Raw genomic sequence first — 23,561 nt, 5'->3', positions numbered from 1 at the left:
GGATTTTTGTAAGTTGGATTTCAAAGTCTTTGGGCAGAAACCAGCCTTTAGTTAAGTGTTTGAATAGCACAGTGGGACCCTGATTCATGGCTGGGCACTAACAAAGTAACGCTACTAAAAATAGTTTGCAGAGTTGGGCCCTCCAGTAGCAAAAGAAAAGTCAGAGAATGCATAATTTGAAGAAATGCTTTGGCTGTTGCCAGTGGGTCTGCTGTCCCTATTGTTGTTTAAAACCAGAATTAGCCGTGCCTGTTATCCACAGCGCAGTCTATCCATTCGCAGGCTGCTGGCTTCATTCTTTATTACCTTTCTAAATCGAGTTAAACATCAATGTTCTTTGGGAGGCCACAGTCAGTGTTCAGGGAGACACAAGATAGGACTCTGTGTTACGAACACCACAATTGTGGAGCCGGCTGAAGCGGCTCCTGCCGCTGCCCCCGGCCGTCCCTCCCCACCGCCCGCCTGCCCACTGGCTGTGGTGGAGCTCCAGGGCAGATCTGCGAAATTAATTGGTTTAAAGCTTTGCTCGAGCTTTTCTCATGGGCTTATTTCACAACCCAGCAGTGGAGGAAAGGAAGGCAGGACTGGAGGACCACGTCCATCTCCACCATTGCGCGATGCATCACCTGGGATCACGCTCCCGGCGCTGTGTGCATGCTGGAAGCAGAGCCACGGTCTTCAGCCCATGGGCAGAAAGGGAATCACTTCCCATTGCACAAAGGTACAAAGAGAAGGCTGGCTTGGCGCTGAACAGAACGGCTCCTGTTAGGCATCCTGCAGGGACATAGAACATGTGTGCTACAATAGCAGGTAGATGTTCCCAAAATGCCATCTGGAGTTTGCATAGACAAGGATATTCCCAATCTCAGCATTACATAAACCATATACCTCAGCATAAGAAGCTATAACACAAAGCAAAACTTGCTTTCCAACAGAGAAGGGCAGAACTATTGGATCACTCTTGTTGTATAGCAGGTTCAGAAGATTTACCTTTATATAATGTGGGATTATACCTTTATATTAATTATATAATATGGGATTATACCTTTATATTAGTCTGGGATATAGATATCACAAATTATTTACTGCTTAAGTTCTTGAGACTTTGAATCAGAAGAAAAAAAGGGGTTTTTTTAAAGCTTTTTTTTTTCCTTTCTACATAAAGGCGGTGGTATCTGCAAGAAGAAAATCCAGAATGGATGGATTTCATAACTTCTGACTGGTGGTCAGGGTGTATTTATAGCAGTGGATTTAGAAATGTCCACTGGAGTGGCCTGGCCTGTGCAATAGCAATGAACAATATCCATGTGCAATGGAGAAACGCCTTTCAACTACATCAGAAGACATAATTTCCTGAGACATTGGAATGAATTTCTGATCTGGAATCTGGGCCAAGAGGTTGGAGACAAAAGTTCTTGTTGACAGGCTGTGCTTGAGTGATCACCAAGACGTCTCCAGGATGCTCCATTAGGGCCGCAGATACAGTAATCTCTTGGGAGCCTCTAACCAGAGAAAGCTGGAAAAAACAGGGAGGCCTGAGCTGTAGCAGCATGTTGTAGTTACACCCTAGTGAGGTGAGATCATTTCTCTTTGCAATCTCAGAATTGAAAGTAGAAGCTGAACAAAAGTGTCATTAAGAAGTTGATATTTAATGCATTTACAGCTCTTTTGGTTCCCACACCCTTTAGGACCAAACTCCAGAATCCTGAAATCTGTGACTTTTCCAGAGAAAAATCCTTTGTTAGTGGGGCAATCTAAGTGGCAGTTCCTGAACGTCTCACACTGCTTTTCTGACCAGGATGCTGTTTGGTTTTGCAGTCTCTGCAATGTTATAGCTTTTTTTCTGTTTAGGCATTTTATGAGTACAGTGTCTAAATACAGCGTCTCTGGGAGCCTAGGGCATGCATCCTCCAGGCTAACCTCCTGGTTAACCTCCTGGTTAACCTCCTGGCTAACCTCCAGGCTAACCTCCTGGTTAACCTCCTGGCTAACCTCCTGACTAACCTCCAGGCTAACCTCCTGGTTAACCTCCTGGCTAACCTCCTGATTAACCTCCTGGTTAACCTCCTGGTTAACCTCCTGGCTAACCTCCTGGTTAATGTCCTGGCTAACCTCCTTATTAACCTCCTGGCTAACCTCCTAGCTCAACAGTGCCAGCATCCATTTATTCTTGATGCACCCAGCCTGGCACAAAGGCCTTGAAGGGTGGGTTGAAGGTGACAGTGAACAGGCTAAAAAATGGCTTAGCGAAAGATGTTCTGCCTGTGTTTCTTCTTGGGCAGCCTGCGATAGTGGCTGGGCTTGGAAAACAAATGTGATGGCGTGGCTACCGGAGCAATTACAGAGAGGCAACTGGAAGATGGAGTGTGAATGTTGAATGTATGTTGCGTGTGCTTCTTCAATGACCACGCACCGAGCTGCCTCGTGTTCACTGTGGGTGAGGACACACACATGGACAGATACAGCGGAGCATCTGTTCTGCCGTAAATCCAGACCCCGGTTACCTCGCAGTACTGTGCTCACGAAGGCATAACCTTAATTATCCCAAATAGACAAATGCATGATGCAGACTGAAGATTTCAGACATATGGACATGCCAGAAGTTTCAAATCTCCTGTGGGTGAGGCTTTAGGAATGTCTCAAGGGGTTACCAGAACTTGTTGCAGCCCCAGATCTGCTTTTGAATGATGTGTCAGCACTTGTTTAGGATAAATATTAAAAGATTTGTAGGAATCATCAGAGAAAATTTTCACTAGTAACTTGGAAATCAAAGTCTTGTTGTCTTCTAATGAGACTTTGGTGTGCAAATCACTTGGGGTTTTTTGAAAATCTTGTCCATCTTCTTTCTAGCCAAAATCTGTTTCATGCTTCACTGGCAGAAATTCTTCCTTCCTTCCTTCCTTCCTTGAAGCAAAAATTTAATTGGGATCTGTAGTTTTCTGGCAGTGGAAGAAAAATACCACATCCCATTAGAAATTTTCCCTGATTGTTGAAGCGCAGAAGTTTGTCTGCACATGTATTGTGATAAATTGTTTGGCCTGAGATAAAGTGGTAGAACTTCTCCAGTTGCAAATTCCTACCAAGCTAATTTCCTACCATAGCTAAAATATGAAAAGTGTTTAATAATAAACAAAGTGTTATTTTTGTTTACTCTAATTTTACTTACCCGTGTGAATTCCTTTACTGTGATGTCGATTTGTTCATATATTGCAAGTGGAAATGAAAAGCAAATCAGTGACAAATGGAAACAATTTGTCAGCATGGTCACAATAAATTATCCAGCTGCAAAATGATACCAATAGTGCTGAGTAAATAATTTGTTTGAAAAACTTCGGTACTTTGTGGACTGCTTGCAGAAAGCATCTCATTATCTCAGTTGTGTGTATGAATTTCTAAGGAGATTATTTAGTGGGTAATTTCCTTGTCAAATTCCAGTATCCAAGGCCTCCAAGAAATTTAGGCCTCTTATCCCTTTACTGGAATCTATATAATTCTTGATTTCAGTAGAAATGTAAGCATTAAACATGCCAAACCTGAACATTGTAATACCTACATTTCACATGCTAATTGGAATTTGTAACAATCAAATTAAGCATAAAGTTGCAATTCCTGTCACCTCTTGTTTGCCATTTAATTGCTGGATACCTACTCTGAGCTCATCATCTAGCTTTCTTGGTAATCAGTGAAGAGAGGAGCTGCCAAAGAATCGTTTATCCAACATGACAAGTAAGTAGGTGGGTCACTCTTCCAAAGGCCTGGTCTTTCTCCCCTGCTTGTTGAAGAAGCCTGGATAACTGGCTTGCCTGTCTAGGGTGGGTGAAATGAGTTTGTCTGTGCAACCCCATGCAGACATGAGAGCTAAGTGAGCTGGGGCTCTGCAGGCACAGTGATGTTACTTCTCACAGCTCAGCACAGGCAGGGATGGATTCTCCTGTCCCACTTCTGTCTGTGGTTTGCATTAGGTCTAGGTTGCACTCCGCAGTTATGTGTGGAAACAGCCAGCCAGCTTTAATCAGCCTGCCTGGAGAAGTTCAGCTGAATCAGAAGAAGGTCATGCAAGCTTATTTATTTACATCTCTAACCTTAAAGACGAGCTTCCAGGTGGGAAGGAGGTAGGCTATATATCTTTTTTTTTGATGCGGTTCTACTTTGTGCAGGACAATTATGTATTTATTTAACTAGGCAGCCGAGGGAAGTCTGGTGGTCTATGATATGGCAGATAAGGCCTTCACCTCAACCACCGAGTTGTTGCTCTGCTGTGTATTTCACTGTCTTGCATCCATCAGTCCATACTGGTATGTCGTACAAGCAAAGAATCCGAATGATGAATGAAAGTCTTTTTCCTGATATGACATTTAGCCTAAACCCCCTCTATTTAAAGTGTGGCAATGCCCTTCTGTCTGACTTTTAAAGGTCAATTTCTACCTGATATTGAATTATTTTCTGCCACTAAGTAGGTCCTGTCCTTGATTTACACTGGTTATGGCTCCAGTGCAGCACCCGGGAGCACGTCCCAGCCCTGGGCTCTGGATGCCCAGCCTGGCCGGTGACGGCCGCGTGAGGATGAGTATGGGCAGTGTGCCTTCTGCCCAGGCACGGGCTTCCCTTGGGTTTGCAGGCAGCCAGGGCAGTGTGGAGGACTCCAGCAGGTCCTGTAATCTGCCCCGCAGGGCCCACCTGCAATGAACGCATGGCAGGCACGCTTCGTATTGCTTAGTTTGGACGAAGGGGGACATTACACAGCATTTTGCTTTGGATGTCAGCAACCAAATATAGAATCATCTCCCCAGCATACTGAACAGCCACTGTGGTCTGAAACCATTTATATACATTTCTGTGCAATCATGTTTTCAGGAACATGTGCAGGATGCAGAGGGAGACAAAAAAAAATGCAGGTGCTTTGGATAGCCTCCAAACTAAAATAACAGGAAAGGGGCAAATCAGAGTAAAGCAGATTTGCCACTGATCAGAGAGTTCCTGTGCAGAGCTAATTATTACTCCCTAAAAATTTGAATGACCGAACATCTCATGCCTTCTGAACACTGGCTAGATGTTCTTTGTTTCATAGCTATTGTGTTTCTTTGCTTGGCTCTGTGGTCAATCCAGCCCACATAATTTCAGGCCTTGGACTTCATGCCTGACTTAAGAACTTCTTCGATACAATCAGCCCATCCTTCATTTATCAAGCCCTTCTGCAGAGGCAGCATTACTGGTGTCTAGGGTCTCTGGTGGGTGTATTATATATCAAGATATAGTCTTAATAATCACCCAGGGAACTCTTCAAAGGTGGTAACTCATTTTATCTCTGTAGTTCATGTTCCAGCCCCCCAGACAGAGACATGAAGCTCGACTTGCAGAGCGGCGAGCATTCTCAGCTGCCTGCTCCCTCCCAGCATCAGCCGTAGGGTGGACGGGGACCTCCACCTCGGGCAGGACGTCCCCTCTCCCTGGGCTTGGTCCTGCAGCTGGGAGAACTAGACCAGGAGCCTTTCATTTGATTTGATTTATAAAACAGTAGTGGCGTATGTGCTGTGCTAATTTTTCTGTAGACCTTTTAAAGGATGCCTAGGAAGAGTTCCTCAATCTGGTGACAACAGATTGATGAGGATAAAATTGTGACTGATTTTTTTTGCTGGACAGCCCAGCGGCCGTGGAGGGTGATTGTAACATTGACGGTCCAGCAATTTTCCCTTCAGCTGGCAATCAGTACGGGTTGGTTTCCAGATAAAATCAGACTTTGGGACAGACTAGGAGAAGGCATCTTCTAAAAGCATATCGAGAAGTCTGCATGGGTGGTCAAACCCAGAATTTTCCATCTTTAGCTTCTTAGTCGTACCCCTCCTTGAAGCTGCAGCTTCCAGACCCAGCCTACGTATTCCAGGAGCCTCTTCAAACCCCCTCTTCTCCGTAGGGTTTTCACCGAACTCAGGAGCCCCCCAGAGCTCTGATGGCCTGGAGATCTTGGTGCTGGAGCCAGGATCTGGACAGACAACACCAGTGCAGCCTTGTAACTCTTTGTGCCTCACTAAGAACTGTAAAATAAGGCGACGTCTTCTCACTGATGTGTTTTGAAATTGAGGCGTTTTATTTGTGAAATCGTTAGAGACTGTGTCCATGTCTTTTCCAGTTTGGGGTTGGATGTTTTGCATTAAATGAGGTGTGGTGGGCCACATGTTGAACTGCAAGGATAAAAAGCAAATTACCAGCTGGTACCGAAATACACTTTCTCTGCATTGTTTGGTGCTTGCAAGTGTCCTGGGAAAAACACAGTGATAACACGATGAGATAATACGGGTAAAGGTTGTATCATAATTCATTCCTCCAAAGGACTGAATAAAGTTGCTTGTTCAACTAATTGAGGGCAGGGGGGCTGATTTTGTAGACTTAGTGATCTGGTTTTGTTTTGTTTTGTGGTAAATGCATGTGTGTATATATGCAGTCTTTTAGGTGGTTTTAGCAGGTATAATTTCCCTTTTTGCTTGGTTAATCACTTCACAGAATGGAAACTTTCATTTCAGGGAACCTCATAGTGAATATCTCCCTAAAGGTGGATAGTTTGTTCCACCTATTAATCCTGCATAAGCTCTGCTTAAGCAGCGAGGGGGTTGTAGCTCCAGAGAGCTTCCAAACTCTTTTGCTGTAATACTTTGATTTTTCTAATGGAGTCTTTGATTTCATCTGATTATGTTTCTTAAATTAATGCATATTTCGCTGAAGATCCTGAAGCAAGTAAAAGGATGATATAATGGACAGAACTAATTCCCAAATGCTGCTGCACACTTTTGAATGGGATAGGCTTGAAAGTGTCCTGCAGAAGCTGCAGAAGAAATGTAAGGGCAAGTTCCAGGTGATGATCAGAGCAGCCACCAAACCACTGCAGGCCACCAGGACCTGTGTGATTAAGCACCTTATGTGTAAGCTGAAGATACGGCCATGACTTTTTTAAGTTTCACTCAGTTTGTACAGTTCCTGGTGCTTCATATTAAAACCCGGTGTCTTGAGACGAAGGCAGTCGATATGCAAAGGCTCGCAGTGTAGTGCAAATGGCTACAGAGAGTCACGGAGTGTCGAAGACTGTTCATTTGTGACAACCTTTCTCGCTTCCTGCAGAGCACCCCACAAGGACTGGTGAGATCAAGAACCGACGGCAGGCAGGCAGAGATATGCATGATAAGGTATAAAGTCAGCAATCTCGTATGCATTTTCAGTTTCAGACAGCACCAGCTGAGACTATCAGGCTCCTTAGCATTACATTCTGTTAAATCTTTCTGTTTTCCATAATTTAAATCTCTAGAGAAGGATGCTGGTGGACAGCCAGTTCACTGTTCACAGTGATGGGTAAGCATGCAGCAGATTAAGAGAACTCTTTCAAAGAAGCTGTAAACACTAAGGAAGTGGTTACTTGCACTTTTTCAAAATATTTTAACTGCTTGATAGTTCGAGGAAATCACTGTGATCTGTTGAATGCAAAAGCACGTTTCTTTTTTCTTTGTGTGTTTGCAGCAGCAGGTAGGTGATGGGATATATGGAGCATCTTGAGTAGCAATGAGTGAATCACTTTGAAAGAAGAAAGAGTCTCTCTCAGGATTTTGCTTGGTTTTTGAATCAAACTTTTAAGCCTGGGAAATTTTCACATGCTGATTAGGCTCAGGTGTAAAAAAAGACATGATTTCTTGGGATAGATTTTTGTTCCAAGGTTCCCAGATAAACACCGTAAAGTCAAGCTCAGAAGATGCTAAAAGGCTTTTAGGATATTTTTCAGAAGGCTGGAGTGTGAGCTCAAGCTCTTTTGAGAGCTGTCCCCTGTGAACTCCAATTTTTGAAGGAAGGGGCAAGGAACCGAAATTCCTGCATAAATCACCCGTGCACAGACTCAATGCGTGTTCTCATTTTGTTTAAGCTAGTAAAGTTGCTGAGGGATTTGCTTTGGTAGGGAAGCTGGAGCTGTGTGTGACTCACGAAGAGACTCTTGGCTAATCTGACTATTTCAGGGCACGGAATAGCTTAGTGAAACACGTTTTGGACAACTACACTTTCAACCCATTCTGTGTGAACCAACTGTGTTCCACAGAGCAGCTGCGATAACCTCTGACTAATTGGCTTTTCAGGAGGTGACCTGCTGAGAGCATCTGCCATGACATCCATTCTCCCAGAAATGTTTCATCTCCGAATTGCCTGGTGCAGGCTGTAGATCCCAGCAGCACAGGCAGTGAGGGAGTTCTGTCTTGAGTCGGAACACAGGGGAAAAATTTGCCCAACCTTGTTGAATGTTCATCATCTGTCCTGAAGCACTGAGCATCCTGCCTAAGCCGCCTTTTGAAGGCCACCCTTCCTCGCGATGAGATTTGCTGTTGGTCCAGACAGGGAATCTGCGGGCGAGCCAGGATCCCACATACTCACATACACACGATGGCTTTTTGGGGCTCTCACAGGGCGTGGGGCAGCGTCACACACAGTGCTGTGCCCCAGCAGGCTGTCCCCAAACCGTGTGCCAGCTGCCACCACAAAGGCCATGTGTGGGCCTGGAGCCGTTTGCAGTGAGCAGTGTAGCAATAAATAAATAACACCAAGGAGCTTATTGCATGTAAAGTCATTCTCTTCCATAGATCTCATAAGGGAATATTTATTCAGTAGCGTATTTATGGTGATGGCATCAACAGATACTAAAACTACTTCCAAGAGGATTAAGAGTATCTGGTTATGGGACCAAGTTGTCCAGAAGATGAAGTGTCTTCAAAAAACGAAACCCTAAACTCCTGTTTGCAGAAATAGCAATTCACATGTCAGCTGCTGCTTGTTTTAAAGATGCTGCTCCTGGAGTCTTGTGATGATAGATCAATGTCCCTGGCCATTTGAACAAGAATGTCTTGTTTCATGGTTGGGTTTCATGGTTCATGAAAAATACAGCCTAACTCTACCCTAAAAAAAGTAGAGGTGAAGGGAAAGCAACATTTATTTTTAATTCCATGTATTCTCAGATTTTATAATTACTTTGCATGGCCTCATTAATGAACACTGAATGCCTGGAATTAGCATTACTGTGTTTGACGCTCTAGATGTTGTGCGTGTGTGATAAATCCACCTTTTCTGTCAAGCTACTCCAAAACTAAAATCTTGGTTTCCTGCTTGGCAAGCAAATTCAAAAATCAAAAGTAAGAAGAAACTTCCTTCCTTCCTTCCTCACTATTTCTTCTACTGTATTGACACTGCATTTGACAAACAACATTAAATAACCTTCAAGACTGTATCAGCTACCAGGTCTTAGTAATGAGGGGAAGATCAGGCAAGCCAGGCCAAACCTTCTCCGTGCTGGCTCCAGCCAACTACAGCCTGCAAATATTTGAGGTAACCTTGGATCTCCAGCACTGTTGACTTTGCTTATCAGCGACCTGTTAGGTAATAAGGATGTGCAGCAATAGGTGCATTTACCTAGAGGTTAAAAGAACTGGTGCTGTTCTCCACCCAGAACAGTAGTGGGATGGTTTTGTGATAGAGTGAAACCAAACTCTGGTACAACTTCAGTCTCATCTGATCTGGGGCAAATAGTTCCTGTCCCTGCCCCAGCTGCCCCACAGCAGCATTTCCCAGCCCCTGCAAATCCTCCTTCCACCGTGGTGACTGACCGGGATCAGCAGCTCCCCAAGTAGGTATTTTGTTTTTACGATAACTTCCATGAGCCTCACACAGACACCTCATGCTCTGACACCTCAGTGATAATAATTCAATGCACAATAAAAAAGGGGGTAAAAGAAAGATGTAAATCTACAAATGGGCTGCCAGCCGTTTACTTTTGTCAGTGTACAAAATTCTTCAAGGCTAGTAAGATCTGTAATAAGTAGCAAGATGCAACAAGTCTGCAATAACATATAGAATGTTATAATGTCTCAAGTGACATGAGTGGCACGAAGTGAGATATCTGTGACCTTTCTGACACAGGAAAAATTTGCCTAAATGTAGCTGCATGCCATTTTTCATGAGGCTCCAAGAAAGAGTTGGTATATGGATGGTGGAAATAGGGATTTTTCTGGATAATCCCATGTTTGAAATGTCCTGACCTTAGAAATATGGTATAAAATTAGTTCCAGGAGAAGAAATGTAGCAAAGGTGATAGATGCTTGTTTTCTTTATCAGAATACCTCAATTATAAAAGCATGACAAATAGGTAATACCACCAGGTTGAGCTGAATTAACATATGTTTTAAATGAATGAAAAATATGTCCCATTCCCAATTAGAAAAAAAAATCACACAGTACAGGTACTCAAAAAATGAAATATCTGGCTTTGAAATTATCGTTGTCTTTCTACAGCAGCTTCTTGAAAATGTCATGTGAGATTAGATCTGTATGCCGTTCTGTTGGTAAGCTTACAAACCCCCTGCAAAGGGCGGTCTTCGTTCCAAGAGCTTACAGTCTAAGGCAAGGTTTTCAAAGACGGCTGCTCGGTTGTGATACCTTTCAAAAAGATCTCACCTTCAGAAGGTGCTGGGTTCGTACCGTTAGAAAGCCTGTGTCCTTAGAGGAGTCTCCAGCTGGGCATCAGAAACTATATAGGTAATGAGGAAGAATAAGTGCTTCTAAAACCCTGTCCTCAAAAGACAAAGTGAGAAGAAATGGGCTAGATGACCACTAAATCCTCAGTTTGCTTGCTCTAAATGCAGAGCATAACAGAATTACTACTAATTCTCTTGGTCTGTGTTGCTGGTTGTATCCAGACACCTTCCAGCGGTGCTCAGTGGCTGGATGAGGGGCAGCAGGCACACACTGAAGCACAGGAGGTTCCATCTGAACATGAGGAAAAACTTCTTTACTTTGAGGGTGACAGAGCACTGGAACAGGCTGCCCAGAGAGGTTGTGGAGTCTCCTTCTCTGGAGACATTCAACACCCGCCTGGACACATCCCTATGCGATCTGCTCTGGTGAACCTGCTTTAGCAGGTGGGTTGGACTGGGTGATCTCCAGAGGTGCCTTCCAACCCCAGCCATTCTGTGATCCTGTGACTCTGCCAGGTGTCATGCGTGGCTCGAAATGTCTGTGCTCCCTCTGCGGTGCGGGCAGAGCTCAGGTTGGGATGAGTCCCCATTTCTCCTCTTTCGTGTGTTTCTATCCAAAGCACCAGCTGGCTTATTTCAGACTTAAGCACAAGTACAAGCTAACGGCTCAGACAGTGTGCATGACTGGGGAATTTCAGCACGTGTGCAATCCTGAGGCCTGACCTGATATAATTAATCAGTTTACCCATTTAATTTCTGTCCTGCAACTGTGTAGCTAAGCAAGGTATTTTCCATTGAGTGGGAGAGCTTTACAGATTTTCCCTTCTTTGCGGCAGATGAGCGATTTAACCTCAAAAATAGTCCTATTTGTCCTTTGTGAGACAGGCCCATCTCTGTTGATGCTACACAGAGAGGAGATATCCTCCAGTTCACCTGGAATCAAACACCTTTGAGATTAGGTACCAGTTTGCTGCTCTCTAAGTTTAAAACCTCCTCCCAGATATCCCCTTTATCCTCACACCTGCTTAGTATCACCATTGCTTTTCTATTTTCTGCCCTGGGTGATGCAGTCATTTATCCATCTAGATCAGCTGAAGGGTCAAAACCTTCCTGTCTGTTCTTCCATAGAATGAAACAGTTGCTGGGTCCCCAAATGTTCATCTTTCTCAGGCCACTGCTGACATGGGTGTCCCAAGCAGTAGATGATGGTAGATGGTGGTGGGATCACGGAACTAGAGAACCTTGGGAAAAAAAAAAAAAAGCAAGGCAGCTGTGAAAACAGAAATCAAAAGTAACACCGTAATCAGGTGGCTGTGCCCACATAAGGAAGGAAATAGCTGAGGAGACTGGTTTTTATTGTTTCATAGGAAAATCACTGAGGGATAAAGTGCTCAAGGCAGGGTGTGTTTAGGTTTTTTTTAATCTTACTCTGCATTCTTCCATCCCATCCTTTCCCTGCTCAATAAGACCTTCACATCCATTGCTACAAGAGTTTGGGGTTAGGAGAGGCAAAAAGGGGCAAACTGACAGCTGGGCAGAGCCAGTCAGCCCACCAAGAGCCCGCCGGGCGTGATTTTGAAGGGATGAGAAGCAGAAAGCCACTGCCAGCCTGACTTTGAGCTGACATGAATACTGCCTGGGCAGCATCAGTATCCCATATCAGTATAGCTTCATGATTTGGAATCTGGCCCAAAAAACCCCAGCTATCCAGCTCTTTCCACACATACAGACATTTATGCAAGAAGGAGGACATCACCTGGAGAGGTTGCAGAGCCCAGCCCAATGAGTCCTGTCCCACCACTGCCCTGGTCAGAGAGCTGGTCTGTAAATCGGGCGATGGGTCAGGGCTCCCTGAGAAACAAAACTGCGTCCAAACACGTTGAAATAACACGGTGAACTTGCCTCTGCGCAGCTCCTCCTCCAGAGGCTGGCGTAAGCCCATGATGGGTTTACATGCGTTTTCATGGCTACATACTGAATAGACGACCGAAGGCGCTTCAGTGTGAGCAGTACTGCATGGGCACCTGTCTCCTGTTCGGAAAGGCAGAGCAGGGAGCACGAATTCCCATCGGAAAATGTATAATCCTAAAATAATGAACGTTGTGAGGGACCTCTGAGGATCATCCCGCTCAATCATGCTCAAAGCAGGGCGAAGTTCAGTTGTTCAGAGACTTGCCTGGTCGAGTTGCATGTATCTCCATAGGCGGAGATCACACAACCTGGTCAGATAACTTGTTCCAAAACTTAACCTCCCTCACTAAAAAGAATCTTTTTTCTCGTATCTAACTGGAATCTCTTTTGTTTCATCTTGCACCCATTACCTCTTGTCCTTTTGCTATGCATCTCAAACAAGAGTTAGTGTGGAGGGGAGGAAAAATGGCAAGATACCTCAGCGTATTCTGCCGTGATGCAGTGATCAGCTCACAGCTTTGCAAGGGCTTTCAGGCAAGGAATAGCAGCCACAAAAACTGAGTGTGCTTTACTGCTTTTAGCAGGGAAAGAGAAACTCTCTGCAACCCCTTAATTACCTTATGGGGCCTGAAGCGAGAAAGGAAGTGGGTGAACTGTCTTCGCATCTCCTACACAGTAATGACCAGCAGAAATGTTGAGGGAATATCAGCTCCAACTTAAGCATTTGGCGAAGCCCTTCCAGCATTTGGCTGTCAAGTCTTCAGTAGTTAACGCAAGCCCAATCAAACCAAAGAGCCTGCTCTCTGAGACTCAGATGAGAGGAAGAGCAAGCAGTGCTTTCACATGAGGCAAAAAAATCCAAGTAGGATTTGTTAAATCGTACAAATGATTGCTGGTCTGTGCTTTATATTTATCTGAGGAATTGATTAAGCACTCAGTTTTTTGGTTGATGAGTAAAGCTGATTAAAAACGTACCAGGGACACAAAATATATTCTAGGAGTAGTTTGTCTTTACAGCGGAAGTACATTTAGTCAGCTCAGATCTGACCATTTTTATTTTAGGTGAAATAAATGGTAATTCCTCTGCTCTTTTCTATACTCACTGTCTGGTTTTGTTTTTCTGTTTTGTTTCTTACAGCCCCAGCAGAGAGCTCTCCATAAACATTTCCAGCCTCTAAAGCTGCTGTCCTGCCACTTGATATGAAAGTGAACTTTGCTTTGTGAAAAAAAAGATAATAAATGGCACTGCCAGAAGGTGACCATGGAGGATTGAAGACAAACTTGAAGTAAAATCAGCCTACTCAAGATGATGTATTCTGGGAAGACCTGGTTTGCTGTGGAGTAAAAATGTGATGCATAATATCCAGTGCTAATTTGTTGAAAATGGTCATTGACAGACCTTTAGCTGGAATATTTCTTCCAGTTTTCATCACTGTGCATAACTCTTGAGTTCCCTTTCGGGGACTGTCTATGCTCTTCACTAGAAGTCCTGTTTTAGCATGGCAACTACTGGATTCTTTTATTATGTATGCAGATGGCATGATGTTTTAGGAAAAACAGCAAATCTCCAATCTCAGTGGATATGTTCACAATATTACACCCTGATAGGAATGTAAATGTCTTGTATATGTTAGTTTTGCAGTCTAATGGTATTCTGTTAAACAATATCAGCACTTCATATGTGCTTTCCACACAGAACTAGCGCAGTCCATATATATAATGGTCTTTTTTTAAAATACTGAGGATACGTTTCAGTATTTGTGCTGAGACACATCCAAAGTGAAGTCCACTACTCGCATCCCTTCACCAGTTCATGGTAGATTGTGTAGATAGATTTGCACGTGGCAGAGGTGTGACTTCTTTTATCAAGACTTAGAGAACAGTTGTCACAGAGGTAGCCAAGACCAGGGTGGGCTGAATGAGCTGTAGGACACTGTGTCTGCTCTTCCTCTCATCTGCCAGATATCCAATGTTCTCATTTCTGGTGTGCCAACGTGTCTTCTTAACTCAGCAAGGGAGAGGCAAGGCAGAGAGAGGCTTTCTCAGAGATATATGTGACCCTGGGTTTCATCTATGATAAAACCAGAATAAACTGGAAGAATTCAGGTTCTTTTTGCTAGCCTCCATTTATGTTTTGGGCAGGATTGGGGAATCATAGTCCAAACCAAACTCTCTGAACAAGTTAAAGTGTAAGACTATACTTCTAAGGAGCAAGACACTCCCTTTGGAGAGGGCAGACTTCTTCATTAACTTTTTCCACTTTCTATCCAAAACAGTATTTTGGTAGGAACTGGGAAGAAGCAAACAGTTCCAATAAGCCTTTCAATATACTGTAGCAGGCTCAAGACTGTTGCATTCAATCTGAGCGTTTTTGTTCAGTCTCTGAACAGCTGGCCTCATCCCTGGCTGTATCACAGCTGGCTGTGGTACTTCCATGGGGACTCAGTGGAATTAATGTCTGTCCCTCACATCAGGACCTTCTCGACACACTCTTTATAATGAACTGATGCCATCAACATACTGAGGGGACTTACCTTCTTGTTCCTTCTTTCTTTAATATCAAAGGTAGCTTTTTGTGTATTTAAAGACCATCACTCTCTCCAGTCTGATAGAGAGGTACTACAGAGTTGCTGTTAGTGTATATGCCGAACTGTGGGTGAGATGCTGTACTGGTGTGAAGATGCACAATGGAGAGAAGGTGCAGCTACATCAAGTCAAAGGGACCTTTTTAGAGAAAGCTCCTGTGCTATAATTCTTAAAAACTATTGTGCAGTTCACTGCTAGAGAATGGAAGGTCAACCACTGGGGGTGCCTGTACAACCAACGGATAAATCTTGTTAGGGCTTAATGTTTTTTAGATGGGTATGGTCTTAGGTTTCAGCTCTCCACCCATCAGCATTCAGCATGTTGGATACTTCTATGGTATTCAGTCCAAAGGCAAATTATTTTTATTGATGACCAAGATTTTCAGAAGTTGCTAGTGATTTCTAATGGTTTGGGTCTTTCCATGGGCTGTCAAATGGAACTGCCGAGAATTACAAAGCAGTAAGCTTCTACATTCTCTTTCTGAAAATCCTGGTACCTAATTTTAAATTAATTGGTGTAAAAAATCTCCTTAAGATGTAACAATCTTTGCCAATGGCAACATTTGCACTTTTTAGAGGTTTTCATAGGGTTGCAGGTTGGAATCTGATACAAAGAGACCTGGCCGTGCACATGGCACAGATCCACTGTAAGCTTCAGCAAATCTTGCAGCTCTTTCTGCTACAGGTTTTAAAAATGTGCTCTGGCGACTGACAACAATTTCATGCTGGTACAGCAATTATTAAAAAAAACACTTCGATATAAGTTATTTTGAAAAGAAGGAGAATGCTATACTTCTGCAGTAGGAATTCTCTTATTTTACTACCCAGTGAAGAAATCCAGAATAATCTGAATGATAAAAGAAGAGTTTATCAGAGAGCGTTAACTTGAAAAGGCATACGAGAAGAAGTTGAGTTAGGCAGAGAGCCACTAGAAGCATTTTTTGTATCAATGTTAGTTTTGAACATCTTCCAGTATATGGGCATGAATTTAGATGTGTGCACTTCTCCTGTTAAAACAGTTTGTTTTAAAAGCTTCCCAGGATTTTAGCTACGGTGACCTAGAAAAGCAGTGTTATAGGCCCTGAGAAATGTGAAAATCAAGTCCAGACCCTTGTGTAGCCAGACTTAGTGAGAAGTCTGCTGTAGGGGCCTATGGGACAAACCTCCTTTGAAGCTGGTGTAGGTCTCCATCCTACAGCCAGCCTGTGCATGTGGAGAACTCCAGGCATAGTTCCCCCAAGCCCTGTGACCCTTCTCACGTGTGTAACCGTCCGCCGGAGCCATAAGGAATTAACTGTAGTTTTTGGCTTGTGCATTCATCGTGTTTGGATTTTTTAATCACTGTTATTCTCCCAAAGTAGGCCATGCTTCCTCAGGGATATTTATGAAATTGTTCTACATCTCCTGAACAGCTATCTGGATCCCAGCATATTCTTCTGAAAACTTTTTAATATAAATAAACATGTGGGAGAGATTTTTGTTATTATGAATGGGGGCAGGTACTGTGTTCTCGGAAAGGCTATTGAGTGCAGACAATCAAGTCTATTGCATTTTTTATGCTGAACACCTTATTAATAGCCGACACATCCGCTTTTGCCTGGGTCGCAGGAACAGTTCAGGGGAAAGAATGCTTTATCTCTAGTCAATAAATCATTTATGTTGAGAGTGCCAAAGACCAAGTCAACATGAAAGGGAGCGAATAAGTTATTCCGGCAAAGGAAGTGAATTCAAATACACTCAGAGCCATTAGTTCGCTGCAAAAAAGTAGGAGACTAACGCTATTTTCATAAAACAGCAATTATCAGCCCTGTGGAGATAGGTAAATTCGCAAAGACCAGTGCTGCCGTTACACCGATCACGAGTTATTATCTCTGAAACAAACCAGTATTGTGATCAGGACACCTGCATCTTCCTCCCGCGCTCGGCTCCTCTCCTCCCGCCACGCTCGCCCGGTTCCTTTGTGTGGAGAGTGGTCGCAGCATCGGTCCCCACTAAGAAACGCTGACAGAGACTCAGCCATCCCGTGTGCTCCAAACCGTGAGAAGTCCTGAGCTAGAAACCTGAAGGAACTGCTCATCCCAGAAAATACACTCCAGCTGAAATCATCCTTCCCGCTGTATTGTTCCCTGTTCTTTTTCATCCGCGTGGCTTTCTGTGCCTGAACACCCACCATTTATTTTGTGAAGGGCAATGCAGCCTGGCAGGAGGAGAGGCTGACAAAGCTCTGTGAGCTCTTTGGTTTTGCCCGCCCGACTGCGTGGCGATGCCCTCCCCGTGGCGTCATCCCTCCTTGTTCCTTAGGGTAAGTGTTGTCACTCAACAGCAGCTGCAGCATCGTTGAGGAAGCCAAACCATTAAAAATGACAAAATTCTGGGTTTGTTTTGCCTTGAATTTTCGGGACCCTCCAGGTCAGACCCCTGGCAGACCTCTATTGGCACTACTCCATCAAAGTCTCTGGAGATCTGCTGATTAAAGCCAGCCATGGAGCCAGGCCTGCAGCAGTTTTTTGTTATCACTAAAACTAAACTCCCTCCGAAAACCACAAGATCTCAATTATTCAAAATTGTCTCAGGCAAGCAAAGTAAAATCCTGCACCTTTCACATTGGTCCCCTTTTAACAATTAACATCTCTGCCATCAGAGTCTCCTTGAACGGCCCCACTGCATGACTGTGCTGCAATTGACCTCGGTATATATAGACTGTGGTCAATAAGAGTTTAGTTTAAAAAGAAAAGGTCTGCTGGTATGATTCAAATTGATGGGTGAGGGGGAAAGTACCACCAGAATTACTTGCAAGCTCCTATGGTAAAATTCAGGAGTGCTATCTGGAGTGCAAAAAACCCCACCAACATCATGTATGGGTGATTAGGCAGGCTCGTGGGGATAAATCAGCAAGTAAGAAAAGTACATGTTTGATGAAGGAAGCCAAAAAAATGTATGGGAAGTCAGTGGCCAATGGGTTAGGGCTGGTTAGACAAAGGCTTTACATACATCCTAATAAATCCAGTCATAGCAAAGCTAAGTGTGATGTTAGACAGGCACAGCGCAGGGATTACTCACAGTACATGCAAAACCCAACAAATATCCTGGTTTGTATTTGAAAGCAGTAGAAGGAGGGAGTCAGATTGCACATTAAAATGTAATTCCTCCTACTCCATCAGTAATTATGGGTAATATTAAACAGCAACTACCCCAAATATTTTTTTAAATTTGCAGAACCAGATAACTGAATCCAAAAGTGTATGAAAACTTGCCTAGGACTCCTCAGAACTGGAAAGCATAAAAGAAGCTTTGAATGACACCCCAAACCCCAAGAATTTAGAAGAACTAGTGATTTGATCCAGGAAACTATAGGCTCATTAACTTCCTGTGAATCTTAGGCAAAATCATGGAAAGGTTGATAAGACACGATCATTAAAGCAATTAAAATTTGATAAAAACCCTCCGAGTGAGTTTTATATAAATATATCATGCAAAATAAACTCACTATCATTTTTTGTGATATCAAAGGCTTGTTGATAAAAGAAATTCTGCTGACATACTGTACTTAGCCTCCTATAGATCATTTGATTCTGATAAGGAACAAAATAGCACAATGCAAAATCAATATAGCCTGTGTTAAGTGGATTAAAACTGATTACAGGCTGGATTAAAAAAATAACTGTAAATATGAAATTATTATCAGCGAGAGTACTTCTAATGAGCTCCTCCCAAAGTATGCTCTGTTTTCAATATTCCTCCCAAGAAAAGAGAAAATTATTGTTGGCAACAGCCAACAATGACAAAAAAAGGGGTGCAGTAAATAATGATATGGAGCCAGTCAGTGGTAAGCGAGTAACAAAGTCAGAAATCCAGGAGAGATGGCAGCAAGTCCCACTTGGAGGCACAGGGAGTACGTCTGGAATAATAGAGGGGCTGTATAGGTGTGACAACTACTGCGGTCAGTATCACCCCAGAGATGCTCTTGCCAGCTGGGATGTAGGACTTGGCAACAGTGACGCTGTTCCACTTTGTTCAGTTACCGCCTGCCTTTCGAAACGGGTATTGACAGCCTGGAAAGATTATTTTCAATAGCTCCCAGTGTCATTCAAGGGCATGAAAACAGGTCTTACTATAGTGTCAGTTCAAGCTATTAATTTATCAGAGGCAATTTGAAGAGGTGACTCGATCTCCATCTGCAATCACAGTCTTCCACTTGGGCAGGAAAGTGCTGTCTGAAGGCAGGTAGCTCTTTTATTTAGAAGAAAAGGGAATGATCTGCTCTACTGGTTGGAAACTGATTTCAGCCTAGAAATTAAGTGCAAATGCTCAACAGGGAGGATAATTACCCGTGGAGACAACTTACTTAGTTACCTGGCATGTTCTCCATCACATAAAGTCTTTAAATGTATGCAGAGTATTTTTCTAAGTCAATAAGCTGTACCTCAAATTGAAATCCAGGCTCAGTGCGGCAATTACTGGATGAGGTTATTAGGCATGTGTTGTGCAAGGATTAGACTAGATCATCAGATGTAAACTTCTAAATTAAAAATATCGTAAAGTTTCCAATATTACAGGACAAGGCAACCTATATCCATTTTTTTTTCACACAAAATGGTCTTAATTTAAACAGCTTATATGAACAGAGCTGTGGTTGCCAGCATTTGGTCTGAGCATCAGTAGGTCTGCTTGCAGTTGCAGCGTCCTTCTGTGTGTAATTAAAGGAAGAAAACCAGACAAAGGACAACACAAATCCTTGGACATATAGAGAAAGTATGTTGTCTTCCATTAATAACAGCCTGAGATAAAATGATGCACTCAGATGATGGGGCCAAGTGGAAGTGTAGTCTGAGCAAGGAGTAACAACTGTGGCTTTGCCTCTTAATTAAGGAGGCAGCATCTTGCTGGCAAGAAACAGATTTTCCTGCCTTCAACAACTGGCAGAGAAGCTGCGGTGCTGATTGAGAATTATATTGTATCGCTGTGCAGCTGAACGCAGTACATGGGTTTCTTGCTTCAAAGACAGCAAACTGTTCCCACTATCATGACGAGCCCCATCAGAGCCGATTAATAAAGCTCTAGGAGCAAAATGACTTCAGTGGAACTACCCAGAGCAATGAGAGCTGCTCCCAGCAGCGGGTTTTTGCCAGATCGGGCCCTATTACCATTGGCTTGTTTGAATGTTGTACCTTAGAAATAAGCAAAGGAGCGCTCGGTGTCTGAGACGGGTTTCACAAAACCGCTGTCGATAGGTGTGAGACAAGTGCGAACCGTCAGAGCCACCTTCTGCCGTGCTTCACCGGGCGGCGGGGAACAGCATGAGCCGGGACGTACAGTTTTAAAGAGTAGACAGTTCACGCAGACAAGAGAAACCATAAAAGCAATACTTACTGCAAATTGGTATTGAATCGACATCAAGAAGCTGAAACAAGAAGGGAGCTAGCTACGGCTGCAGCTAAGAAGATAAAGATCTTTGGGGATTCTTGCTCTAATCCAGTGTGAAATCCTAAGAAAATGAGTTTGGTCTAGATTTATTGTTTAAAGAACATTGGTACAAGCTGACCGCCTGTAAAATAAATTCTGCGGAGTCACTGGCTTCAGTGTGTGGTGGTTTACAAGTGTCCTCACGCTGCCGAGACACCTTGCAGCTCCGGAGGAGAGCGGCCCTGTGCAGGCACGGCTGGGGTCAGGCTGGGTGGAGGAGCAGCCGAGCCTGCAGATGACCGTGTAATGTCTGCTGCTGCCATAGAAGGAGGATTGACAGTATTATTATAACAGAGCCAGGCTTAGTCTGAGAATGAGATGAAAAGCTCCTTTCTGATTTTAGTACCAAATATATCTAAACACTTTTTCAGGAAAAAAAAAAAATCCTCTGTAGCTGTTGTTACATCTCTAATCACATTGCTTCTATTAAGAACTTGCCTTGAATTCATTTATTTAATATCATAAGTCACCAAATTAAATAGTGATACACAGGGGTTTTTTAAAGCAGGGAGATCGATATTGCAGCAAAATTGTATGTAAGCAATAACAAGCTGTACAGAGGAGGAAAACAAACCACAATCTACCCCATTGGGTGGTTAGGGGACTTGTTTATTTGGTTTTGGTTTTTGTTTTATTATTATTATTATTTAGAGCATGGTTTTACATCTAGACAGAGGTTTTCCCTACTGAGGCAGGCTCTGGTCTCAACACCAGTCCAGATAAAGAAATGTCCTCTTACCACTCCATCTGCATCTCTTGTACACAAGAGGCTCCTTCTCTGCTTTTTTTCTAAGAAAGGTAGAAAACAGATTAAGTGGCAACAGAGAAAGCACAGAGGGACATGAGCTTCCAGCCTCTGCAGAGCATCTCGGCGTGAGACCCAGGGCTCAGCCTTCTGCCCCAGGGTCCAACGCACTGACTGGGAGGGGGAACTGGGCCGTGCTGGGCTAAGCCACAAGTGAAGCCCTGCGTTGTGTGCCGTGCTGAGTGCTCTCTTGAATCCACTGCAGAATCGGACCCCGTGTTTCAGGGCGTCAGCTGGGGTTGCTGCTGTCTGCTGGGCTCCCCCTGAAATACAGCCGAACTGCATGGGGCAGTGCTCTGGCAATGGGATGCCCAGCGTTCCCCCAAAGAGGCTGCGTGCTCTGAGGAGAAGATTCTTTTGCTTTGCTCTAAGCTGCTGGGATACTTGACAAGCCTAAGAGTAATGTTTTTAGATTTCTCACAGTTACTACAGAACCTGAGAGTGGCAGGGACGTGCTTTGGGATGTGCTGGACTTTGCTTTCAGTTTCTTGTAGGGGCTGTAGCTATCTGGACCTGCCTCGCAATTCTTATTTCTTTTTCACAAGTTGGGTAAGGTGGGAGTAACACCTGCCTGACTGTGCAGTATAAACCAGCCAAGGGGGCTCTCACTTTGGGCTCCTTTATTTTGGGGAGTTGAATTTAAGGTTGATTGAACCTGACCTTGAGGAGAGCAGATAAGTGACAGCTGGAAGTATAGCCGCACCTGAGTTGTCTCCAAAGGTTGCCCCCAAATCAGCAGCCCATGGACAGAATCAGATGCTGAGCTGCGCTTGCACGTCGGCACCAGCAGCTGATGATGGGCATGAGCTGCAGGGAGCGAGTGGGAGGCTGGAACAAGGTCCTGGGAAATCTGGTGGCCCGATACAGTAGATCTGGATGCAGAAAGGCTGAGTGCAAGCTCCCAGCCATGCTCTCTTGTCTAAACAGTCTCTTGTAACGCGGCAAGTTGTGTCTGGTCCAGCTGCCTTTGGAGTCAGGGTGCTCTACATCAGTGATCTCCTTTTAATGTTAACTTGGTTGAAAATCTGGGAAAATACCAGCACTCTAATGGTTAAAAAGCAACACACTGTTATTCCCAGTCCATCTGTGGCTAAAGTTTTTAAAGACGGAGCCAAATGAGGTGGCATAGGACAAAAGTGTGCCTTTCTGTTTGCTGTACACTACATTTCCCCAGGCATCCAAGGTGTTCATCTGTACAGCAGTGCTTTTGTCCCAAAATAGAAATTGTCACATAATCTGATTTTTAGTATACGAAGTGGCCATCACTGTTAATTCCACCCTACAATTTTTATATTTACTCTTTAATTCCTTCTGTTTTCAAAACTCAACAAAGAATACAACCCAGGTGGGAGGGAGGAAATATTTTAAACAACAGAATTAAAATCAATATCAAGTTTTTGGTATCTTTGGGCATGATCTCTGGAAGCTTTGGATATCTGCTTTATCATTTTGTATATTTGACAATTTTGTACTCTGCATTGTTTGACTTCATTTGTGCATGGCGATGTATTAAAAACTTGGAATTTTTATTATACAGTAAAAGTATTTAGTTTGATTTAAACAAGGTCGGGGCTTGATCAATTGCATGAACACAAGAGAAAAGAAAAAAGAGAAAAAAACAAACAAACAAAGCAGAGGTTTTTGCCAGTGTCATGGTTTAACCCCGGCTGGCAACCAAGCACTTGCTCAACCAGCCGCTTGCTCACTCCAAAGTGGGATGGGGGAGAAAAACAAAAGGGGAGGGAGAAACTCATGGGTTGAGATAAGAACAGTTTAATAAGACAGGGAAAAAAAAAAAGGAAATAATAATATAGCAATATAATAATAAAATATATTTTATGTATATAAAATAAGTGATGCACAAGGCAACGGCTCAGGAACACCGGTCCTGTACAGCAGATCCCAAACGAGCAGAGACCCGGACAGCAGTTTGTGCTCAAACACAATCGCAATGAACAGCCAGCCCTGGAAAAGAGAGCACACCAGTCCCGAACAGCTGATCCCAAAAAGAGAGCATAAAGGCAAAATGCCAAAACGTCAAAAGGCCAAGAACGAAAAACTAATGAGCCAGAAAAGCTGACTTCAGCTATATACAGAGCATGATGCTAATGGTGGGGCATATCTCATTGGGCAGCCTGGATGCCAGTCTGGTTGTTGTCCTGTTGTGCTCCCTCCCAGCTTCTCTGTGCACCTGCAGCTGGGAGGTTGAGAAAGTCCTTGGTCTCCTTGGCAAGAGCCAAAACACCAGCGAGTCCTCACATTCTTTTTGTACCAACTCCAAAACACAGCCTATCTACTGGAAAGAAA

The 23,561-nt window shown here is 43.7% G+C and overlaps 1 protein-coding gene across 4 annotated transcripts in view; it reads left to right on the top strand.

Moving 5' to 3' along the window:
- Nucleotides 1-22,751, top strand: part of SAMD12 (sterile alpha motif domain containing 12) — a 177,818-nt gene extending 155,067 nt beyond the window's left edge. For 2 of the 4 annotated variants that reach the window (XM_065629147.1, XM_065629144.1), the window contains one exon: nt 13,540-22,751. In XM_065629147.1, coding sequence (XP_065485219.1) covers nt 13,540-13,562 — 23 coding nt within the window. In that variant the 3' untranslated portion in view covers nt 13,563-22,751. Of the gene's footprint in view, nt 1-3,962; nt 4,029-13,539 lie in introns of those variants that run through there. The other 2 variants (XM_065629145.1, XM_065629143.1) reach the window with 1 other exon arrangement.
- Nucleotides 22,752-23,561: the final 810 nt, after the last annotated feature.

This window comes from Caloenas nicobarica, chromosome 2 (genome assembly GCF_036013445.1).
Source record: "Caloenas nicobarica isolate bCalNic1 chromosome 2, bCalNic1.hap1, whole genome shotgun sequence".
NCBI classification, from domain to species: Eukaryota; Metazoa; Chordata; class Aves; order Columbiformes; family Columbidae; genus Caloenas; species Caloenas nicobarica.
This window is presented reverse-complemented; position numbering and strand designations above follow the sequence as displayed.